We start from the raw sequence: 20,539 nt of genomic DNA, 5'->3' as shown, positions 1-20,539 counted from the left end.
CCTCAACCACTTCTGCTGGAAGCTCGTTCCACACAGCTACCTCTCTCTGAGTAAAGAAGTTCCCCCTCATGTTACCTCTAAACTTTTGCCCTTTAACTCTCAACTCATGTCCTCTTGTTTGAATCTCCCCCACTCTCAGTGGAAAAAGCCTATCCACGTCCACTCTATCTATCCCCCTCATAATTTTAAATATCTCTATCAAGTCCCCTTTCAACCTTCTACGTTCCAAAGAATAAAGACCCAACTTGTTCAACCTTTCTCTGTAACTTAGGTGATGAAACCCAGGTAACATTCTAGTAAATCTTCTCTGTACTCTCTATTTTGTTGACATCTTTCCTATAATTCAGTGACCAAAACTGTACACAATACTCCAAGTTTGGCCTCACCAATGCCTTGTACAATTTCAACATTACATCCCAACTCCTGTACTCAATGCTCTGATTTATAAAGGCCAGCATACCAAAAGCTTTCTTCACCACCCTATCCACATGAGATTCCACCTTCAGGGAACTATGCACCATTATTCCTAGATCCCTCTGTTCTACTGCACTCTTCAATGCCCTACCACTTACCATGTATGTCCTATTTTGATTTGTCCTACCAAAATGTAACACCTCACACTTATCAGCATTAAACTCCATCTGCCATCTTTCAGCCCACTCTTCTAACCGGCCTAAATCTCTCTGCAGACTTTGAAAACCTACTTCAATATCCACAACGCCACCTATCTCAGTATCATCTGTATAATTACTCATCCAATTTGCCACCCCATCATCCAGATCATTAATGAATATGACAAGTAACACTGGACCCAGTACAGATCCCTGAGGCACACCACTAGTCACCGACCTCTAATCTGACAAACAGTTATCCACCACCACTCTTTGGCGTCTCCCATCCAGCCACTGATGAATCCATTTTACTACTTCAATATTAATACCTAACGATTGAACCTTGTTAACCAACCTTCTGTGTGGCACCTTGTCAAAGGTCTTACTGAAGTCCCTATAAACAACATCCACCGCTTTACCCTCGTCAACTTTCCTAGTAACCTGTTCAAAAAATTCAATAAGGTTTGTCAAACATGACCTTCCACGCACAAATCCATGTTGACTGTTCCTAATCAAACTCTGTCTATCCAGATAATTATAGATACCACCCCTAAGAATACTTCCCATCAATTTATCCACCACTGACGTCAAACTCACAGGCCGATAATTGCTAGGTTTACTCTTCGAACCCTTTTTAAACAATGGAACAACATGAGCAATACGCCAATCCTCTGGCACCATGCCCATTTCTAATGACATTTGAAATAATTCTGCAAGAGCCCCTGCTATTTCCACACTAACTTCCCTCAAGGTCCTGGGGAATATCCTGTCAGGACCCAGAGACTTATCCATTTTTATATTCCTTAAAAGCTCCAGTACTTCCTCTTCTTTAATCATCATAGTTTCCATAACTTCCCTACCTGTTTCTCTTATCTTACCCAATTCAATATCCTTCTCCTTAGCGAATACCGAAGAAAAGAAGTTGTTCAGAATCTCCCCCATCTCTTTTGGCTCCACATATAGCCATCCACTCTGATTCTCTAAGGGACCACTTTTATCCCTCACTATCTTTTTGCTATTAATATAACGGTAGAAACCCTTGGGATTTATTTTCACCTTACTTGCCAAAGCAACCTCATATCTTCTCTTAGCTTTTCTAATTTCTTCCTTAAGATTCTTTTTGCATTCTTTATATTCCTCAAGCACCTCATATTCTCCATGCTGCCTATATTTATTGTGGATATCTGTCTTTTTCCGAACCAAGTTTCCAATATTCCTTGAAAACCATGGCTCTCTCAATCTTTTAACCTTTTCTTTTATCCTAACAGGAACATAAAGATTCTGTACTCTCAAAATTTCACCTTTAAATGACCTCCATTTCTCTATTACATTCTTCCCATAAAACAAATTGTCCCAATCCACTCCTTCTAAATTCTTTCGCATCTCCTCAAAGTTAGCCTTTCTCCAATCAAAAATCTCAACCCTGGGTCCAGACCTATCCTTCTCCATAATTATATTGAAACTAATAGCATTGTGATCACTGGACTCGAAGTGCTCCCCAACACAAACCTCCGTCACCTGACCTATCTCATTCCGTAACAGGAGATCCAACACTGCCCCTTCTCTAGTTGGTACCTCTATGTATTGCTGCAAAAAACTATCCTGCACACATTTTACAAACTCCAAACCATCCAGCCCTTTTACAGTATGGGCTTCCCAGTCTATGTGTGGAAAATTAAAATCTCCCACAATCACAACCTTGTGCTTACTACAAATATCTGCTAGCTCCTTACAAATTTGCTCCTCCAATTCTCGCTCCCCATTTGGTGGTCTATAATACACCCCCATAAGAGTTACTACACCTTTCCCATTCCTCAATTCCACCCAAATAGCTTCCCTAGACGAGCCCTCTAATCTATCCTGCCAGAGCACCGCTGTAATATTTTCTCTGACAAGCAATGCAACACCTCCCCCTCTTGTCCCTCCGATTCTATCACACCTGAAGCAATTAAATCCAGGAATGTTTAGATGCCAATCACACCCCTCCTGTAACCATGTTTCTCTGATAGCTACCACGTCATACATCCAGGTATCAATCCATGCTTTAAGCTCATCCACCTTTCTTATAATGCTCCTAGCATTAAAATAAATGCATTTAAGAAATTTTCCACCTCTTACTCCCTGTTTATCACTAACAGTACAAACAACTTTACTATTTTCTTTTTCTTCCTTCTCCCCTACATTTGTTCCTACACTCTGGTTCCCCTCCCCCCTTGTATCTAGTTTAAATCCACCGGAGCCTCTCTAGCAAATCTACCTGCAAGAGTATTTGTCCCCCTCCAGTTCAGATGTAGACCGTCCCGCCGGAACAGGTCCCACCTTCCCTAGAAAACTGCCCAACTATCTATAAATCTGAAGCTCTCCCTCCTGCACCATGTCTTCAGCCACGTGTTAATCTGCGCTGTCTTACTATTTCTAAACCTGCCTGCACGTGGCACTGGTAGCAATCCTGAGATTGCTATCCTGGAGGTCCTGTCCTTTAACTTGGCGCCTAACTCCCTAAACTCTCCTTTCAGGACCTCCTCACTCTTCCTACCAACGTCATTGGTCTCTACGTGGACCACGGCATCCGGCTGTTCACCCCCCCTCTTGAGAATACCGAGAACTCAATCCGAGATATTGCGGACCTTGGCACCAGGGAGGCAACAGACCGTCCGGGATTCTCAATCTCTTCCACTCTTTCACTATAAATAGTGTACTTACTGAAATAAAACACTTAAGTAACTGCAATCAAAAATTACCATATGTCAGAACAATTAAAACATTAAAAATACATCTTTGTTGTTTTAATCTACTTTACCAGAAGGACTTGCAACAACTCAAGGTGGTCACCACCACATTCTTGAGGTCATCTCAGAATGGCCAACAAATGCTGGACTTTTCAGTGGTGTCCCCGTTTTAAAAACTGAAAAAACAAAAGTCGCAATTTCAATCTGAAATTTTTTTTTGAGGCAATAAGTTGAAATGTTTCACGTAGAATTTACTGAAGCACCATTATTGCTTTCAAAACAAAACACAAAAAAAGCCCAAGCTATGAAGTTTCATTACTTTTATGCATGTGGAGCTGTCACAGTTACATCACAATCTAGCCCCCGTGTTGTCAGCGTGACATCAGACTTGGTACTGCTACTTGTTCACTATCTGCTTGCATCAGTTCAAAGGATCACAATGACATTGGTTCATAAAATCGGGGCTTCTCTTTTTGTGGGCAGTTATTTATTATTTGTATCAACTTGTGCTGCTGACATCGTTGCTATTGTGACAATGTAATCAACAAACCAAAAATGCTGATCATTGTTATGTGCGTTCTAGCAGCATTTCTGGACTTGTGCTTTGGCCATCACCAGTTGCGATTTCGTAACTATCTGCAAACATTCTTTTTTATTATCTTTCTCCACAGTGGGCACATAGTGATACTACCTGATTTTAGCCTTCCATTGGAGTACTATCTAATTCCGTTCCTCATCATAGTTGGAATCTGCTTAATCCTGATAGCTATTTTTATGGTATGTATTAATCCATTACTTGTATGTATTGCTTCTGTATATGAAAATGCTGTAACATTAAGATATTGCAAAGCTTTACTATACATTGTTCCTGGATAATTTAACTGTATTGGCATGGGCTTATTGCTTTGAAAAGCCTTATTTATACAAAATGAACAACCCATACACTAGTCTGTTTAGAATATAAAACAGTACAGTACTGAAATACTGTTGAAATGTCTAATTCCAGAGGACATTCATTAAAGCTGAGAGGGGGGTAGGATCGGGGGAATATGATGGGTAAGTTTGGATGCCTGGTATGGCGGTAGAGGCAAATAGATTAGAGGCTTTTAAGAGCCGTTTGGATGGGCACGTGGATGTAACAGAGATAGAGGGATATGGACATTGAGTAGGTAGGTGGGATTACTGTTTGGGTGTTTTTTATTTGCTTTTTAACTGCTTTGGCACAACATTGTGATCCGAATGGCGTGTTCCTGTGGCTTTTCTATGTTTACATCACAGTCTTTGACCCACAATGTTATGCCGACCTTTTAACCAACTCCAAGATCAACCTAATTACTACATCCTTCTCAGATAGCCCTCCATTATTCTTTCATCTATGTGTCTCTAAGCATTTTAACTTTACACGACTAGATGTTTTTGAGTGACTATCATGATGCTTTTGAATTTGGCTTCATAATTTGAAGTACTTGGGTGTGGTTTTCTAGTCAGAGCTCTTCCAAAACTCTCCAAGTATGCATTTATATTAGTTTGCAGTTTTAATGTTTTTGATGCAATTATTAAGTAGTTATTTGAAATTATCACTAATTGATAGTTAAGTGTTAGCATGGGGTATGATAGCTAGACATAGTGCAAATTTTTATGAAAACTTTAGATCTTTTTTATAAGAGATTTTTGCCTCAGGCTAATCTAATTTGAAGAACTAGGAACCTTTCCCATATTATTTTGGTTATCTTTTAAAGGGCTTAGGGAAATAGCCAGCCAAATGTTATTTTTTCTTTGTTAGTGGAGTGCAGTTAATATTTTTACTGTTGATCAGGAAAAGCAAGGGAAGAATTCTAGAAGAGTTGGCCAGTGAGTCTGTATGGGTAGAATTTAGGAATTTAAAAAAAGACGATCACTTTGAGATTTTAATGTAGGCCTTGCAGAAACTAGAAGAACAGATGAGAAAGTAAATTTCATGAGGAGCAGACAGGACACCCGAATGGCATGTTGCTTCCCAGGTGCCAGGGACGTCACAGATCCTGTCTACAGCATTTTGGAGAGGGAAGGAGAGCAGCCAGATGTCTTGGTACATGCTGGTACCAATGACATAGAAGGAATAGCAAAATGGTCCTGGAGAGAGAATTTAGAAAGCTAGGCAGAAAGCTGAGAAGCAGGACCTCCAGGGAAGCAATTTCAGGATTGCTACCTGTGCCACACGCCAGTGAGGATGATCTGGCAGATCAATGCATGTCCGAGAAACTGGTGCAGGGGACATGGCTTCAGGTTCTTGGATCACTGGGATCTCTTCTGGGGGAGGTATGACCTGTACAAAAGTGATGGGTTGCACCTGAACCCGAAGGGGACCAACATTCTCGCAGGCAGAGCTGTTAGAGCTGTTGGGGAGGGTTTAAACTAATTTGGCGGGGGCTGGACTGGAGAGAAGGGACTCGGAATAGGACGGAGGGTAAAAAAGCAAAGATAGCATGCTATCAAACAAAGATAGACTGTCAGGAAGGACAGGCAGATGATAAGATAAAATTGCAGCCAGCAGGGTGAGCATCAGGTACAGGGATGCAGAATAGCAAATGCAGTACTCAAAGTGTTATATCTCAATGCACGGAATGTAAGAAATACGGTGGATGATCTTGTTGCACTATTGCTGATTGTCAGGTATGATGTTGTGGCCATCACTGACTCATGGCTGAAAGATGGTCATAGTAGGGAGCTAAATGTCCAAGGTTACATGTTGTATCAGAGGGATAGGAAGGTAGGCAGAGGGGGTGGTGTGGCTCTGCTGGTAAAGAATGGCATCAACTCTGTAGAAAGATGTGACATAGGATTGGAAGACGTTGATTCCTTGTGGGTTGAGTTAAGAAACTGCAAGGGTGTAAAAGGTCTCCGATGGCTGTTATATACAGGCCTCCCAACAGTAGCTGGGATGTGGACCACTGATTGCAATGGGAAATAGAAAAGGTGTGACAGAAGGGCAATGTTAAGATAGATATGGGAGATTTCAACACGCAGATCAATTGGGAAAATCAGGTTGTAATGGATCTCAAGAGAGTGAGTTTGTTGAATGCCTACCAGATGGCTTTTTAGAGCAGTTTGTTGTTGAGCCTACTAGGTGATCAGCTACACTAGATTAGGTGTTATGTAATGAACCAGAGGTGATTAGGGAGCTTAAGGTAAAAGAACCCTTAGGATGCAGTGATCACAATTGATTGAGTTCAACTTGAAATTTGATAGGGAGAAAGTAAAGTCTTGCGTAGCAATATTTTAGTGGAGAAAAGGAAATTACAGTGGTATGAGAGAGGAGTTGGCCAAAGTAAATTGGGAGGAGATGCTGGCAGGGATGACAGCTGAGCAGCAATGGCGCGAGTTTCTGGGAAAATTGAGGAAGGTGCCAGGATAGATGTTTTCCAGAAACGAAGATATACTCAAATAGCAAAATAGTACAACCGTAACTGACAAGGGAAGTCAAAGCTAATGTAAAAGCAAAAGAGAGAGCATACAACAAAGCAAAAATTAGCAGGAAGATAGAACAGGGGTCCCCAACCTTTTTTGCACCGCAGACCGGTTTAATATTGACAATATTCTTACGGACTTGCCAACCGGGGTGAGGGGGGGGTGTTCAAGTAGGGTCAAACTCACCTCAGCATGTCTTTTACAGTTAGGGTTGCCAACTTTCTCACTCCCAAATAAGGGACAAAAGTAGCAGTCAAATCCTGACGAAGGACCCCGGCCCGAAAAGTCGACTGTTCCTCTTCCTATAGATGCTGCCTGGCCTGCTGCGTTCACCAGCATTTTTTGTGTATGTTGATGGGACAATTGTGTTTACCCTGAGGAAGATGACCATAAAGCCTTGCGCGGGTACCTGTGTGCACATGCGTGACGTGCGCATGCAAGTACGTGCCGATTTTTTTTCCACAAATCGGTTTTGGCTTAATCTTCCCGACTACACTGTACATACATTATTTCTACTTTATATAGGCGGTGTATTTATCATATCATTCCTGCTTTTACTATATGTTAGAGTTATTTTAGGTTTTATGTGTTATTTGGTAGGTTATTTTTTGGGTCTGGGAACGCTCAAAAATTTTTCCCATATAAATTAATGGTAATTACTTCTTCACTTTACGCCATTTCGGCACGAAAGGTTTCATAGGAACGCTCTGCCTTAGCGGGGGAAATACGGGACAAGGGTAGTCCTGTATGGGACAAACCAATTTAGCCCAATATACAGGATGTCCCGGCAAATACAGGACAGTTGGTAACCCTATGTTCAAGTTCAACAGTGCGTGACAGGGAATGAGGAAAGGTGTAGCTGACTCGTATCATTTCCTCGCGGCCCTGCTAAGATAGAAGATCAGGTAGTTTTTAAAAACCTACAGAGAGCAACTAAAATAATCATATGGAGGGAAAACATGCATTGTGAAAGCAAGCTAGCAAACAACTTCAAAGTGGATAGTGAAAGGTTTTTCAAGTATATATAAAAGAATAAGAGAGACGAGAATGGATGTAGTTCTGCTAGAAAATGAGGCTGGAGAAATAATAACAGGAGGACAAGGAAATTGCAGATGAACTAAATGAGTACTTTTCATCAGTCTTCACTGTAGAAGACACTTACCAGTGTGCCAGATGTTGAAGGGTGTGAGGGAAGAGAAGTGAGTGTAATTACTATTACAAGGGAGAAGATACTCAAAAAGCTGAAAGACTTAAGGGTACATAAGTTTTCCTGACCAGATGAACTCCTCCCTAGGGTTATGAAAGTGGTGGTGGTAGAGATTGTGGAGGTATTAGTAATGACCTTTCAAAAATCATTGGACTCTGACATGGATTCAGAGGACGGGAAAATTGCAAATGTCACTCCACTCTTTAAGAACGGAAATTATAGACCAGTTATCCTGCCCTCAATGGTTGGGAAGATGTTGGAGTCAATTGTTAAGGATGGGGTTATGGAGTACTTGGTGATACAGGACAAGAAAGGACAAAATCAGCATGGTTTCCTTGAGGGAAAATCTTCCCTGATGAACCAGTTGGAATTCGTTGAGGAGATTACATGTACGATAGACAAAGGGGATGCAGTGGATGTTGTATATTTGGACTTTCAGAAGGTCTTTGACAAGGTGCCATACATGAGGCTGCTTACCAAGTTATAAGTCCATAGTATTACAGGAAAGTTACTGGCATAGTTAGTGGCTGCCAAAGGCTAGTGTTGTTCCACAGTAGTTGGTGTTGGGACAGGTTCTTTTTGTGCTGTATATCAATGATTTAGATGATGATTCTTGTATGGTGGTGAAACATTTACTAATGGCTTGCCAAGATTCAACTTAACCCAACCATCAACCACCAAGCTACACAATTTCTGAATTATTTTCAACAACTTTGGGTGTCAAACGCTCAGAAGTGCTCGCCATTAAGAGAACTTCGCCTGCAGGCAAGCCTCCGCACGGGAGCAACCTTTCTTCTTCCATAAATGCTTAAGGTGAAATATACTACCACGAACAATCAACTGATTGATAAGTATATAAAGGCCAAGCATTCAGAGGACACGCCAGAAGTGAACAGTGCACCGATGATGTCTTTTATTGTGGTGATGAAACATTTGCAAATGAATTACCAAAATCAGAGAATAATTCAACGCAACCATTAATCCAGACAATTGTGAAGTAATGAATTTTGGGATGGCAAATTTCAATCAGGACTGCACTTGACCCGAAACAGGAGTGAATGGGCCATGGCAGTCAAAGCTCAAACTGGGCATGGCACCTGATGATGATGATGACGGTAAGTAGAAGGGACCTCAGGAGCGTTGATACACAGAGGGCTTTTGAGATGCAACTTCATTGCTCCCTGAAAATGGTGACCCAGGTAGGTAGGGTAAAGAAAAAAAAGCATGTGGCATGCTTGTCTTCATAGTCTGAGGCATTGAGCGTAAGAGTTAGTATGTTCTGTTGTAGCTACAGAAATCAATGGTCAGACTGTATTGTGTACAGTTCTAGTCACCACCCTACAGGAAGGATGTGAGAGCTTTCAAAAAAGTACAGAAGAGATTCAACAGGATGTTGCCTGGAATGGAGGGTTTTACTTATAAGGAGAAGTAGGATAAACTGGGTTAATTCTCACGGCTGAGGTTGACCCTAGAGGTTTATAAAATTGCGGGATATAGATAGAATAGGTAGCCTTTTTCCCAGGGTTTCCCAGGGTTTGGGAGTCTGAAGCTAGAAGGCATATCTTTAAGATAAGAGGGGAGAACTTTTAATGGAGATCTGAGTCAGATGTGATTATATACACTTGAAAGACAGTTTGACTGAACTGTAAATAAGTCAGGCATGGAGGGATACAGACGTTATGAATGCACATTGGTTTGATGTAGATGACAAAAAGGGTTGGCATTGATATGATGGGCTGAAGGGCTTATTTCTTAGTTAAATGACTCTTTTTGCTTTTTAAAAAGAACAAATGGCTATTCCTGATTAGTAAGCATTTTTCTTAAAAAAAATTGTTCAAGATATTAAAAGACAATAATGAGCTGTAGTTTATTACCCTTAGAGAGCTATTCTAGAGAACAGTTCCCCTTTCATAATAATAAACACTATTATTGGAAATTACTGATTTATGTCAATGTCATGTGGCTTTTTTTGTCTAAATGTGCAGCAATTTTTAATTTTTGCTGAATGAGTCAAGATTTCACTCTCAAGCCTCTAGCCTTGCTTGAATCCAAATGTCTGTGACACATGGGAAGACAGCTCTGTAGCCGTATTGACTGAAATTTCAGTTTATCGTCTTAGCGAACTTGTCTGTTTTCTATTTGTTGAATGCATGAGCACCTACTTAACTGTAGTGCTTTAAATGTTTTGAGCTAACATTGCATGCAGTACATTTGATACATTGACTATATTAGTAATCAATCTATGTCCAAGATTTGCTATCAGTGGAAAGTAGTCACTTCTTGATTTCCTGTATTCTCTTTTTAACGGCTTTCTATTCTGCAACCATTATAGAATCCTTCCATGCCAATTTCCTTTGCATTATTGTACCTTGTACATTGATCCACAATCTCAATTATTCCATTAACCAGCTTGCATAATATTGTCTATAACCCATCAAATCTACAGCTCATCCTGCACTGACTTTGTGTTCCACCTGCAATCAACAATGAGTAACTGAACCTTAAGTTACTGGATGAGCCTTTGCATCCTCTTTGTACACATCTTTTGAGCATTTCACTTGCTCATAGTTTAGCACATAATTGCCAGATTTAATTTGCGAGCCCTTGCTTCCTGCTTGTGTTGGAAATAGTACACTAGTATAAGAAGGCCTGACTCCCTGCACCCCCCCCCCAAATCTAAGAGTTGACTCATACTATTGGGGAAGAGCAATTATAAAAACAATTCTATTCTCATGCAATATCTGTGGGTTTCCAATATGTTTAAATTGGCTGTCATAATTTATGCATTATAAAAAAAACTCAATTTGAGCTACTAAAGCACTGCTGTTATTTGAATGTGAACACTACTTGGGTGTTATCGATTGCCAGAATGGGAATCATAAATGGACAAGAAGTAGGTTTATTGTAGGTGTACATTTAATATAGAATAAGTGAATGTCTCAAAATTGGTACACTGTTTTTCTACTTCCTAGATTTCAAAATTTATTCAAGATAGACACAGGGCAAGAAGAAACAGGTTGCGTAAAGATCAGCTGAAGAAGCTACCAGTACACAAATTCAAAAAGGGTAAGTGGTCCTCATTTTTAATCAGTTTGAAATATTCATATATGTAATTTGTAACAAATTGCAGTGATGTTTATATGAACAATGTTGTGAACTTGGGTTTCTGTCTTCACTCATTTGGAAATTTTATCTAACGAGCTGTCCTTGATAAGAAATATGTGTGATGTGGCCTGTGATTCAGTGCTACTCTAGTGAAATGTTCAGCATGTGCTTTTTATGCTTAAAGATGCGTTCAAATTGGAGAGGATGGGTGTTATAAATTTACATAGAATAGGCCAGAGCACTGTAACATATCAAGTGATCATGGAAGAAATAACACTTTGTGAATAATTAGATGAATGGTTACAATGGCAAAAATTGGGAGGGGGAAGAATTATGAGATTGGAAGAAGGTATGATGCAGATTAAGGCTCCTTAGTGGCCTCGTGAAGAAAAAGTAAGGACGTATAGAAGGCTTTAGACGAAGGGTTCCCAACCTGTGGTCCAGGGACCCTGCAGTTAATGGTAGGGGTCCATGACATCAAAAAGGTTGTGAACCCTTGCTTTAGACTGAAACAGCTTTAAAAGATGCAAGATAATGGGAAGTGTATGCGGCAGTAGATACTGTGGATGGAAACAATATTGTGGAATGAAAGGAGACTAGAATGAAAAAAAGGAAGGCAACTGAGACTAAAGCATGTACTGCTTTGATCATTAAATGCTTTGATTCTGTTATCGTATGTAATGATTTACATTTTTTTTTCCAAGTCAATATAGTGTACCACATAATTGAAATTACATCTGGAAAGTATAACATCATCTGTTTGCATTTCATCTTTAACTGTGGTGATTAATTTTTGGTGGGATGATTTCACATTCGGAGCATTGGTTTAGTCTAAACATTAAGTTTTAAAATGATAGGACATTCTACTTTAGAATGTGACGCCTGAAGGCTGTTTTATGATGTATGACAAAATCTTTATGCCTGCTGGAGCACACTTTTATTTGTCCTAAGGGAATTGTGCTGCCATTGTGGTTTTAATTACCAGTCCTAGAAAAGTTACCAGAGCCCAGGTACTTTTAGAAGCCAACAGAATGTCCAGTCCTTTTCATGGATTCTCCATCAGTGCCAAAACTGTTGAAAACGGTAGAATTTCTGATTTTTAATGATCATACAAAGGCATGATTAGAATTCAAATATTTTCAAAGTTCAAAGTAAATGTATTTTCAAAGTATATGTACATCACCATATACTACCCCAAGATTCATTTTCTTACAGACATTCAGTGTGGAACAAAGAAACACAATAGAATTAATGAAAAACTATACACAAACAACTGACAACCAATATGCAAAAAAGAAACAATACAAATAAAAAAAAATTAAGTAAAAAAATAATACGGAAAACATGAGTTGTAGTCTTTGAAATTGAGTCGATAGGTTGTGGGACTAGTTCAGTGTTGTGTGGCGAGTGAAATTATCCACACTGGTTCAGGAGCCTGATGGTAGAACGGCAATAACTGTTCCTGAACCTGGTGGTGTGGGATCGAAGCCTTCTGTATCTCCCAGTGAGAAGAGAGAATGACCTGGATGGTGTTGTCCTTGATAGGTGCACTTTTCTTGTGGCAAATAAAATGGAACACATTTTATTAAACTATTTTAATGATTGTTTTGACTACCTGAAGTGCTTTAGGCATCTGTATATGAACTTAATATGAACATGCACTGTAAAGTGGCAACTTGATAAGATGTGGCTATTCCTTTACAGAAGGCTCTTGGAAATCAATCCCCAAGAGTATTAGAGTATCACATGACTGATGGCCTTGTATTGTTGCAGTCCTTCCGTGTTGCTGTTTCAACTTTCCAGTTGTCAGTTTCTTGTGATGTCACAACACAGTATTATTTTTGCACAGTATGTCTTCTTTTGCAGATTGATTGTTAGTATCTGTAGCTTTTCATAAAATTCTATTGTATTTATTTCCTCCCTGTTAATGTCTGCAAGAAAATGAATCTCAAGATCGTATATGTTAATATATCAAGTCACTTTTTATTGTCATTTCGACCATAACTGTGGTACAGTACACGGTAAAAACAAAACAATGTTTTTCAGGACCATGGTGCTACATGAAACAATACGAAAACTACACTGAACTACGTAAAACAACACAAAACTACATTAGACTACAGACCTACCCAGGACTGCACAAAGTGCACAAAACAGTGCAGGCATTGCAATAAATAATAAACAAGACAATAGGCACAGTAGAGGGCAGTAGGTTGGTGTCAGTCCAGGCTCTGGGTATTGAGGAGTCTGATGGCTTGGGGGAAGAAACTATTACATAGTCTGGTCGTGAGAGCCCGAATACTTTGGTGCCTTCTGCCAGATGGCAGAAGGGAGAAGAGTTTGTATGAGGGGTGCGTGGGGTCCTTCATAATGCTGTTTGCTTTGCGGATGCAGCATGCAGTGTAAATGTCTGTAATAGCGGGAAGAGAGACCCCGATGATCTTTTCAGCTGACCTCACTATCCGCTGCAGGGTCTTGTGATCCGAGATGGTGCAATTTCTGAACCAGGCAGTGATGCAGCTGCTCAGGATGCTCTCAATATAACCTCTGTAGAATGTGGTGAGGATAGGGGGTGGGAGATGGACTTTTCTCAGCCTTCGCAGAAAGTAGAGACGCTGCTGGGCTTTCTTTGCTATGGAGCTGGTGTTGAGGGACCAGGTGAGAGTCTCCACCAGGTGAACACCAAGAAATTTTGTGCTCTTAACGATCTTTTGTGTTCTATGTAGGAGTCATTGGATGTTCAGCGGAGAGTGGTCATTCCGTGTCCTCCTAAAGTCAACAACTATCTCTTTTGTTTTGTTCATATTCAGAGACAGGTTGTTGGCTCTGCACCAGTCCGTTAGCTGCAGCAGCTCTTCTCTGTATGCTGACTCATTGTTGATACGTACTTTGATAATAAATTGACTTTGAAGCTTTTGAAATTTGAAGAGATCCTAGTGAAACTGGAGTCGATGGGAATTCTGGGGGGAATAAAGGTTAATTGAATGGAATCGTATAGAAAACAAAGCAAAATGACTTAAATTGTTGGAGCTCAGTTATCTTAGCCTTAAGTCATTCATGCAACAGATGCTCAAAGTAGCAGTCTAAGATGTACCTTAAACAGGTTTAATGCTCCTCCCTCATCATAAGGTTAGGAAGTGGTCATTTGAATACAATTGAACAATGTGGGAATTCATTGGGATATCCTCATATTTATAAGATGGTCTTTACCTATTTGCAAATCTTGGACAGCATTCTAGTATGGGTGAAGAATAAGATGCAAGTGAGATCCAAGACCAAGAAATTGTTTTCATCAAGAGAATCAATCACACCTTGGCATTCCATGGTATTGCCATTGCTAAATCATTCAACAACATCATTTTAGGATCACGATTCACGAGAAATCTAATTTAAATATTATGCAAGGAGTTGGTCCTTGGATATCCTATAGTCAGTGACTGACCTACTGGCTCCCTATAATCCACTATCCATCACTCACAAGTCAGATGTGATGGAATACTCTTTAAATACCTGGATATGCAACTTCAACATGTAGCTTGACACCATATACATCAAAATATTCAGATGCCTAGCAGTCCATCCACCACGTTTGCTCATACTTTGTGGTTGCAATGTATATATAAAAAGAAAAGCAGCAATTCACCAAACCCACAAACCACCACCAAGAAACACAATGGTAGCAGCCAAATAGGAAAACATCACCACTTACAGGTTGCCTGACAAGACACTCTAATTTGGATCCATACTGCCGTTATTCATGATCATAGAATCACAATCCTTGAACACTCCCTACTCAACAGGTCAGGAGTGCAGTGATTCATGAAGGCAGCTTATCACCACCTTCTAAAAGACAATCAGAAATACGCATCAAATGTTAGCATTGACCCCAGTATTGGTATTCTGTGTCCAAATAAAGAATAGCAGTTTGATTTTTTTAAAAAAGGTGAAGCTAAGTTCTCAAGCATGAGAAAATCTGCAGATGCTGGAAATTCAAGCAACACACACAAAATGCTGGTGGAACGCAGCAGGCCAGGCAGCATCTATAGGAAGAAGTACAATCGACGTTTTGGGCCGAGACCCTTCGTCGACTGTACTTCTTCCTATAGATGCTGCCTGGCCTGCCGTGTTTCACCAGAATTTTGTGTGTGTTGTTAAAACTAAGTTCTGGTTCATAGAGCACATATGTCCAAAGATAAGTTAGCGCGTTTTTACTCGCATATTAATCCTTTTTGTGATAGATGTTCGGGGCAGATAGCCTCTTTAACTCATATGTTTTGGTCTTGCCCTACTTTGGAAACTTTTTGGAGAGATATTTTTAATATTATTTCTAAGGTATTAAATATGGATATCTCTCCTCACCCTATTACTGCTATCTTTGGACTACCTAAAATTTCTAGTAATCTTTCCCCTTCAGCCCGTAGAATGATTGCATTTCTTACTTTAATGGCGAAAAGATGTATTTTACAACATTGGAAAGAGCTTAATGCTCCAACTACCTTTTTTTGGTTTTCTCAGACGATTTTATGTTTGAATTTGGAGAAAATTAGAAGTAACCTTTATGATTCTTCATTTAAATTTGAACAGATTTGGGGACCTTTTATTCGATATTTTCATTTAATGTAATATTTACCCTTCTTGTTTTTTTTCACTGTTTTTAATGGAGGTCGGGATTGAGGACGTGATTTTAAGTTTAACTCTGGTTTCAAGTTAGCCCATTGCTTTGCTTTGCTTTTAGTTAGTTGCACGGTGGGTTTTTTTTTGGGGGGTTTTTTTTCTTTTTTTTTCCATTGATATATATAAAATTTAGTATACTATTATGTTATCTTGGTTTCTTATGTTTAAATTACATTGTTTGTAGTATTTTTTTTGGTATTGATACCTTTTGGAATTTTATTATACTTTAACATTGTATTAATGTTTATATGGCTTACCTTTTTTGTATACTTATTCAATAAAAAGATTTAAAAAGAAAGAAAAGAAAGAAAACTAAGTTCTACTTAGCCTTTGAAACAAATTTAACATTAAGACATCTCTACAACAAAATTAAATACCATATGCCGGAAATTGCTAATACAGTAATCTGGTTACTACAGACTGGTATTGTCTGAAGATGGAAGATGTCCTTGGTGCAAAGGGGGTGTTGAGCAAGGTGAACTCTAGTCTTTTATGACTCTGTTCTGTAATTAGATGTTGAGTGGGCTGTTTGCTCATTTTCATCTTTATTTATAGTGACAGTTTCAGAGGGAAATTAGAGTGTTATCTATATTACTGTGGGTCCAAAGTGACATGCAGTGCAAACTGACTGCTAAGACCATAAAACATGGGAGCATTAGGCCATTCAGGTCTTTGAGTCTGCTCCACCATTCCATCATGGTTGATTTATTGTCCTTCTCAACCCCATTCTCATGTCTTTTCCCTGTAACCTTTGATGCCCAGACTAATCAAGAACCTATCAATCTCCATTTTAAATATATCCAATAACTTGACCTCCACAACCATCTGTGGCAGTGAATTCCACAGACTCAGCACCCTCTGGCTAAAGAAGTTCCTCCTCTTCTCTGTTCTCAAGGGGACATCCTTCCGTTCTGAAGCTGTGCTCTATAAAGCACATTAGTAAATGGTGTTTTGTTTCCCCCTTTTATGACTGTATTTAGTACCCTGTTCATTGTTATGGATGCTGGATTTTGCTAAATTTTCTGATGATGTGGAATTTGCAACTTGCCTTTGAACTATTGATTCAATTCTCTGGAAAACTAATCTGGTGATGTTGGCCACCACACATTTATTCTCTGGTTGCTTGAAGACCAGTTGCTGAGGGCTTATTTTCAAACTTCGCTCAACCTAGTGTTTCATTGCAATAATTGACTGTAAGATCTTTGAAACGTACAGATATCAAAGTATCAAAATTTTAATTTATTTTACCCAACTTCTCAGAACCCCTCATCCCAGCCCTTAACCCTTAACCAGTGGAAGAGACTGGAATATCTGCTTTGTGTACACAGATAAATATGTAATTTATAATGATGCCGGTGGCAACTTAAGATTATCAATAATTTGGCAAATATTTGGTTAGTTTTCTATATTTTATCTCCTCTGTATGCTGTTTTAATGATATACTAGATCTTTGTTTGGTGCCAGTTGCCTTCAAGCTTTCATACAGTCTCACTTTTCTAAAGTTAATAAGATCTGGAAGCTAAGGAGTGCTCTGCTTATTAACCTTTTGATTAAGATGCAAAGTTCAGGAATTTTTGAACCTCCTTCAACTTAAACATCAGTAAATGTTGCAAACTTAAATTTCTTATCCAGAACAAGATATTTTTGTCTTTTGTCTTCAACTTAGTAGAAACTACTTGTCACAGCAGCTTCTACAAAGTTCAAAGTAAGTTTATTATCAAGTGTATATATGTGTTACCATTTATATAACCTTGAGATTCATTTTCTTGCAGGCATTTAAATGAAAATAAAGAAATACAATAGGATTGATGAAAAAACATTCGTAAATTAACAATTAAACTAACAACCAATTTACAAAGGAAGACAAACTGTGCAAATAAATAGAGAACGGGTTGGAAAAATGCCTTTGAAAGTGAGCCTGTAGGTCATAGAATCAGTTCACTGTAAGTTGGCCAGCATGACTGCAAAAATGTTTAATCATACTACCCTGTTGTAGTTCTTGTTCTACGCATCCTTCCTCACAAGAAAATGAAAGGGAGAAAATACATTGGTATCAAAATCGGCTAGAACTCGAGTGAGGCTGAGGGAGTGGCGTTTTCAGGATGCAGTTGCATATGCTCTCATGTGCTCTCAGGTGGACTTAAATCATATTGCTGTATTTTGAAAAGAAACAGGGAGGTTATCCCCAGTGAATTGGCCTATACTTAACCCTTGATTAACTTTGGCTGCCACGTTTTGTCAGTTAGCACAGCTCATAAAGCACTCAATTGCTGCAAGGTTCTATCGGACATCCCACCCTGCAAAAACTCATTTCAGGGAGGTAGCACCATCAATTTGCGGGAGACTTCCGGAAGGGGTGTGATGTCTGCAATAGAGTAGCTCCTTAGCAGCCAGCCAGCTAGTTTAAATAACGTTAGCTATGCTAATGAACGAATGACACCTGTTAAACTCACCTCAACATGTCTTTTACAGTCTTAACCCACCATGGACAATAGAAAAGTCACTGTTGCAAACAGTGCAGCGAGCAACACTGTCATTATTTTTGACCCCTATTAGGCAGGGGTACACTTTAGTGTAGTCTGGGGTGACGTACGTTTTATATATTTTTTTGGAACACTCTACCACTCTGAGTTTCTTTGGAACTCTCTTGCTGTCTCTCACTCACGCTCGCTCTCTCTCTCTCACACTTGCTTTCTCGCTCTCTCTCGCGCTTGTTTTCTCGCTCTCTTGCGCTTGCTTTCTCGCTCTCTCTTGCGCTTGCTTTCTCGCTCTCTCTTGCGCTTGCTTTCTCGCTCTTGCGCTTGCTTTCTCGCTGTCTCGCGCTTGCTTTCTCGGTCTTGCTCTCGCTCTCTCGCACTTGCTTTCTCGCTCTCACTCTTTCTCGCGCTTGCTTTCTCGCTCTCTCGCTTGCTTTGTCGCTCTCTCGCGCGCACGCTCTCTCGCTCTCACTCTCGCGCTTGCTTTCTCGCTCTCTCTCGCTTGCTTTCTCACTCTTGCTCTCGCTCTCTCACGCTTGCTTTCTGGCTCTCACTCGCGCTCGCTTTCTTGCTCTTGCGCTCGCTCTCTCGCGCGTATTGTCTCATGCTCGCTCTCGAAAAAATCAATTTCCGGGACATTGTATATAATTTGCGGGCATCAGGGAGCCACTATTAATTTGCGGGAGACTCCCGGAACTTCCAGGAGAGGTGGGATGTCTGCTCCCACCCACACACAGACAGTCCTCCAACTCCAGGGCAGGCCTCTGGCCCTCCAGTTTTCAGGCTTGGCCATTAGACTTTAACTTCCAATTGACCTTTGGCTTTGATCTTCAGTATCGACCCCCAGATCAGCTTATGAAGGGACCTTGAACTCCAGGTGTGATTCTCACCTGTGCTTGTATCTCCTATTCATACAGACATCCAGTCCCAGAACCCACCAATGGATATCCTTCATTACCCTTGCAATTCATTGACCTTCGCACATTGGTGGAGGCCTGCACTCTGGATGGCGTTTGTCACCTGTCCATGTCGCTGGCTTTCGAATGCAGAGTGAAGGCCTAGGGCTTTAGCTGTCTTTCGTCCCATGTCTACACTGTTGGCCTTCGAGTGCAGAGCGGATAACCCTGTTTCTAAACTCTAAATCCCCTACATCGCTGTCTCCAAACCCTAAACTGGCCCCGAACTCCCCTCTCTGTCCTGCTGACTCAGCTTGCAGCTGACTCAAAAGTAGACATGTGATTCTATCATGAATCCTACGTGAACTCAGAGTTTAAAAATGGTGCACAAGTGATTGATTAATGCTTGTGTAGGATGTGACCTTGAATGCTACTGTTACTGTTGCTGCCAACAAGAAGAGTCTGCCTTAATGAAATGGAGCCTGTTGCAGCTGTATTGAACTGTGCAGCGCAGTGTTCAACCACAATTATTGAGCTGAGTCAACAAAACTTAGTATTGAAGAACATTTCAATTCGGCAAACAAAATTGTCCAGAATATACACTTAGCCAATTTTGGTCTGATTTTATTGAATGTGCTGCATCCTGGAATTGTTTAAGGATTAAAACCTCTTTGCCTGCAGTGAGATTTCATCATGGAATAATGTGTTTTGGACACTTTTGGTTTGGAATAAACTTTTGCATATTGGTTGCTTATCAGTCTTTTTGTGTGTAGTTTTTCATTTATTCTTTTGTATTTCTTTGTCCTACTGTAAATGCTTACAAGAAAATGAATCACAGGGTAGCGTATATGGTGATATCTACATACTTTGATAAAATATTTACTTTGAACTTTGAATTGATCTGACAATCTGTTGTTTACTGTCCTTGATAACAAGGAAGATCAATACTCATAACTGGGTTTTTGGGGTGGATTGATTGATTTAAAAGTTTGTATTCAATAGGGGTTTTGCAATATTTATTGCATGTGCTGGGCAAAAGTTTGGGTGGCTGGAGCTGATTCTCCCTGGTGAAATAGCACTGCTCAACTTACTGCATTAATTTGTTGTCACTATAGTTATAACTAAGCTTTTATAGATGGCCAGCTGGAACTAGGCATCTGTTCTCATCTACAAAGAATAGCAAGGTTCTCTGATGGACCAGCATGCTAGTGACAATACAATCGAGCTGTAATTTAATCTCATTCAAGTTCTCCCTCTAACCCTGTCTTAAAATAAGCTTGCCAACGTAGCAGTGTGTGCAGTTTATCTTGATAAAGATTATCAGAGTACTACTACTACTACAGGTCCACAATCCTTTATTGGAAATCCTTAAAGCCAGTTGCATTTCGGAATT

At 39.9% G+C, this 20,539-nt stretch overlaps 1 protein-coding gene across 2 annotated transcripts in view; it reads left to right on the top strand.

Moving 5' to 3' along the window:
- rnf13 (ring finger protein 13) overlaps positions 1-20,539 on the top strand; it is a 273,999-nt gene that overhangs the window by 200,552 nt on the left and 52,908 nt on the right. For both annotated transcript variants that reach the window (XM_063045368.1, XM_063045369.1), the window contains 2 exons: positions 4,012-4,117; positions 10,967-11,060. In XM_063045368.1, the coding sequence (XP_062901438.1) occupies positions 4,012-4,117; positions 10,967-11,060 (200 nt within the window). The remainder of the gene's footprint in view (positions 1-4,011; positions 4,118-10,966; positions 11,061-20,539) is intronic.

The sequence above is a fragment of the Mobula hypostoma genome, chromosome 4 (genome assembly GCF_963921235.1).
Source record: "Mobula hypostoma chromosome 4, sMobHyp1.1, whole genome shotgun sequence".
In the NCBI taxonomy this organism is placed as follows: Eukaryota; Metazoa; Chordata; class Chondrichthyes; order Myliobatiformes; family Myliobatidae; genus Mobula; species Mobula hypostoma.
This window is presented reverse-complemented; position numbering and strand designations above follow the sequence as displayed.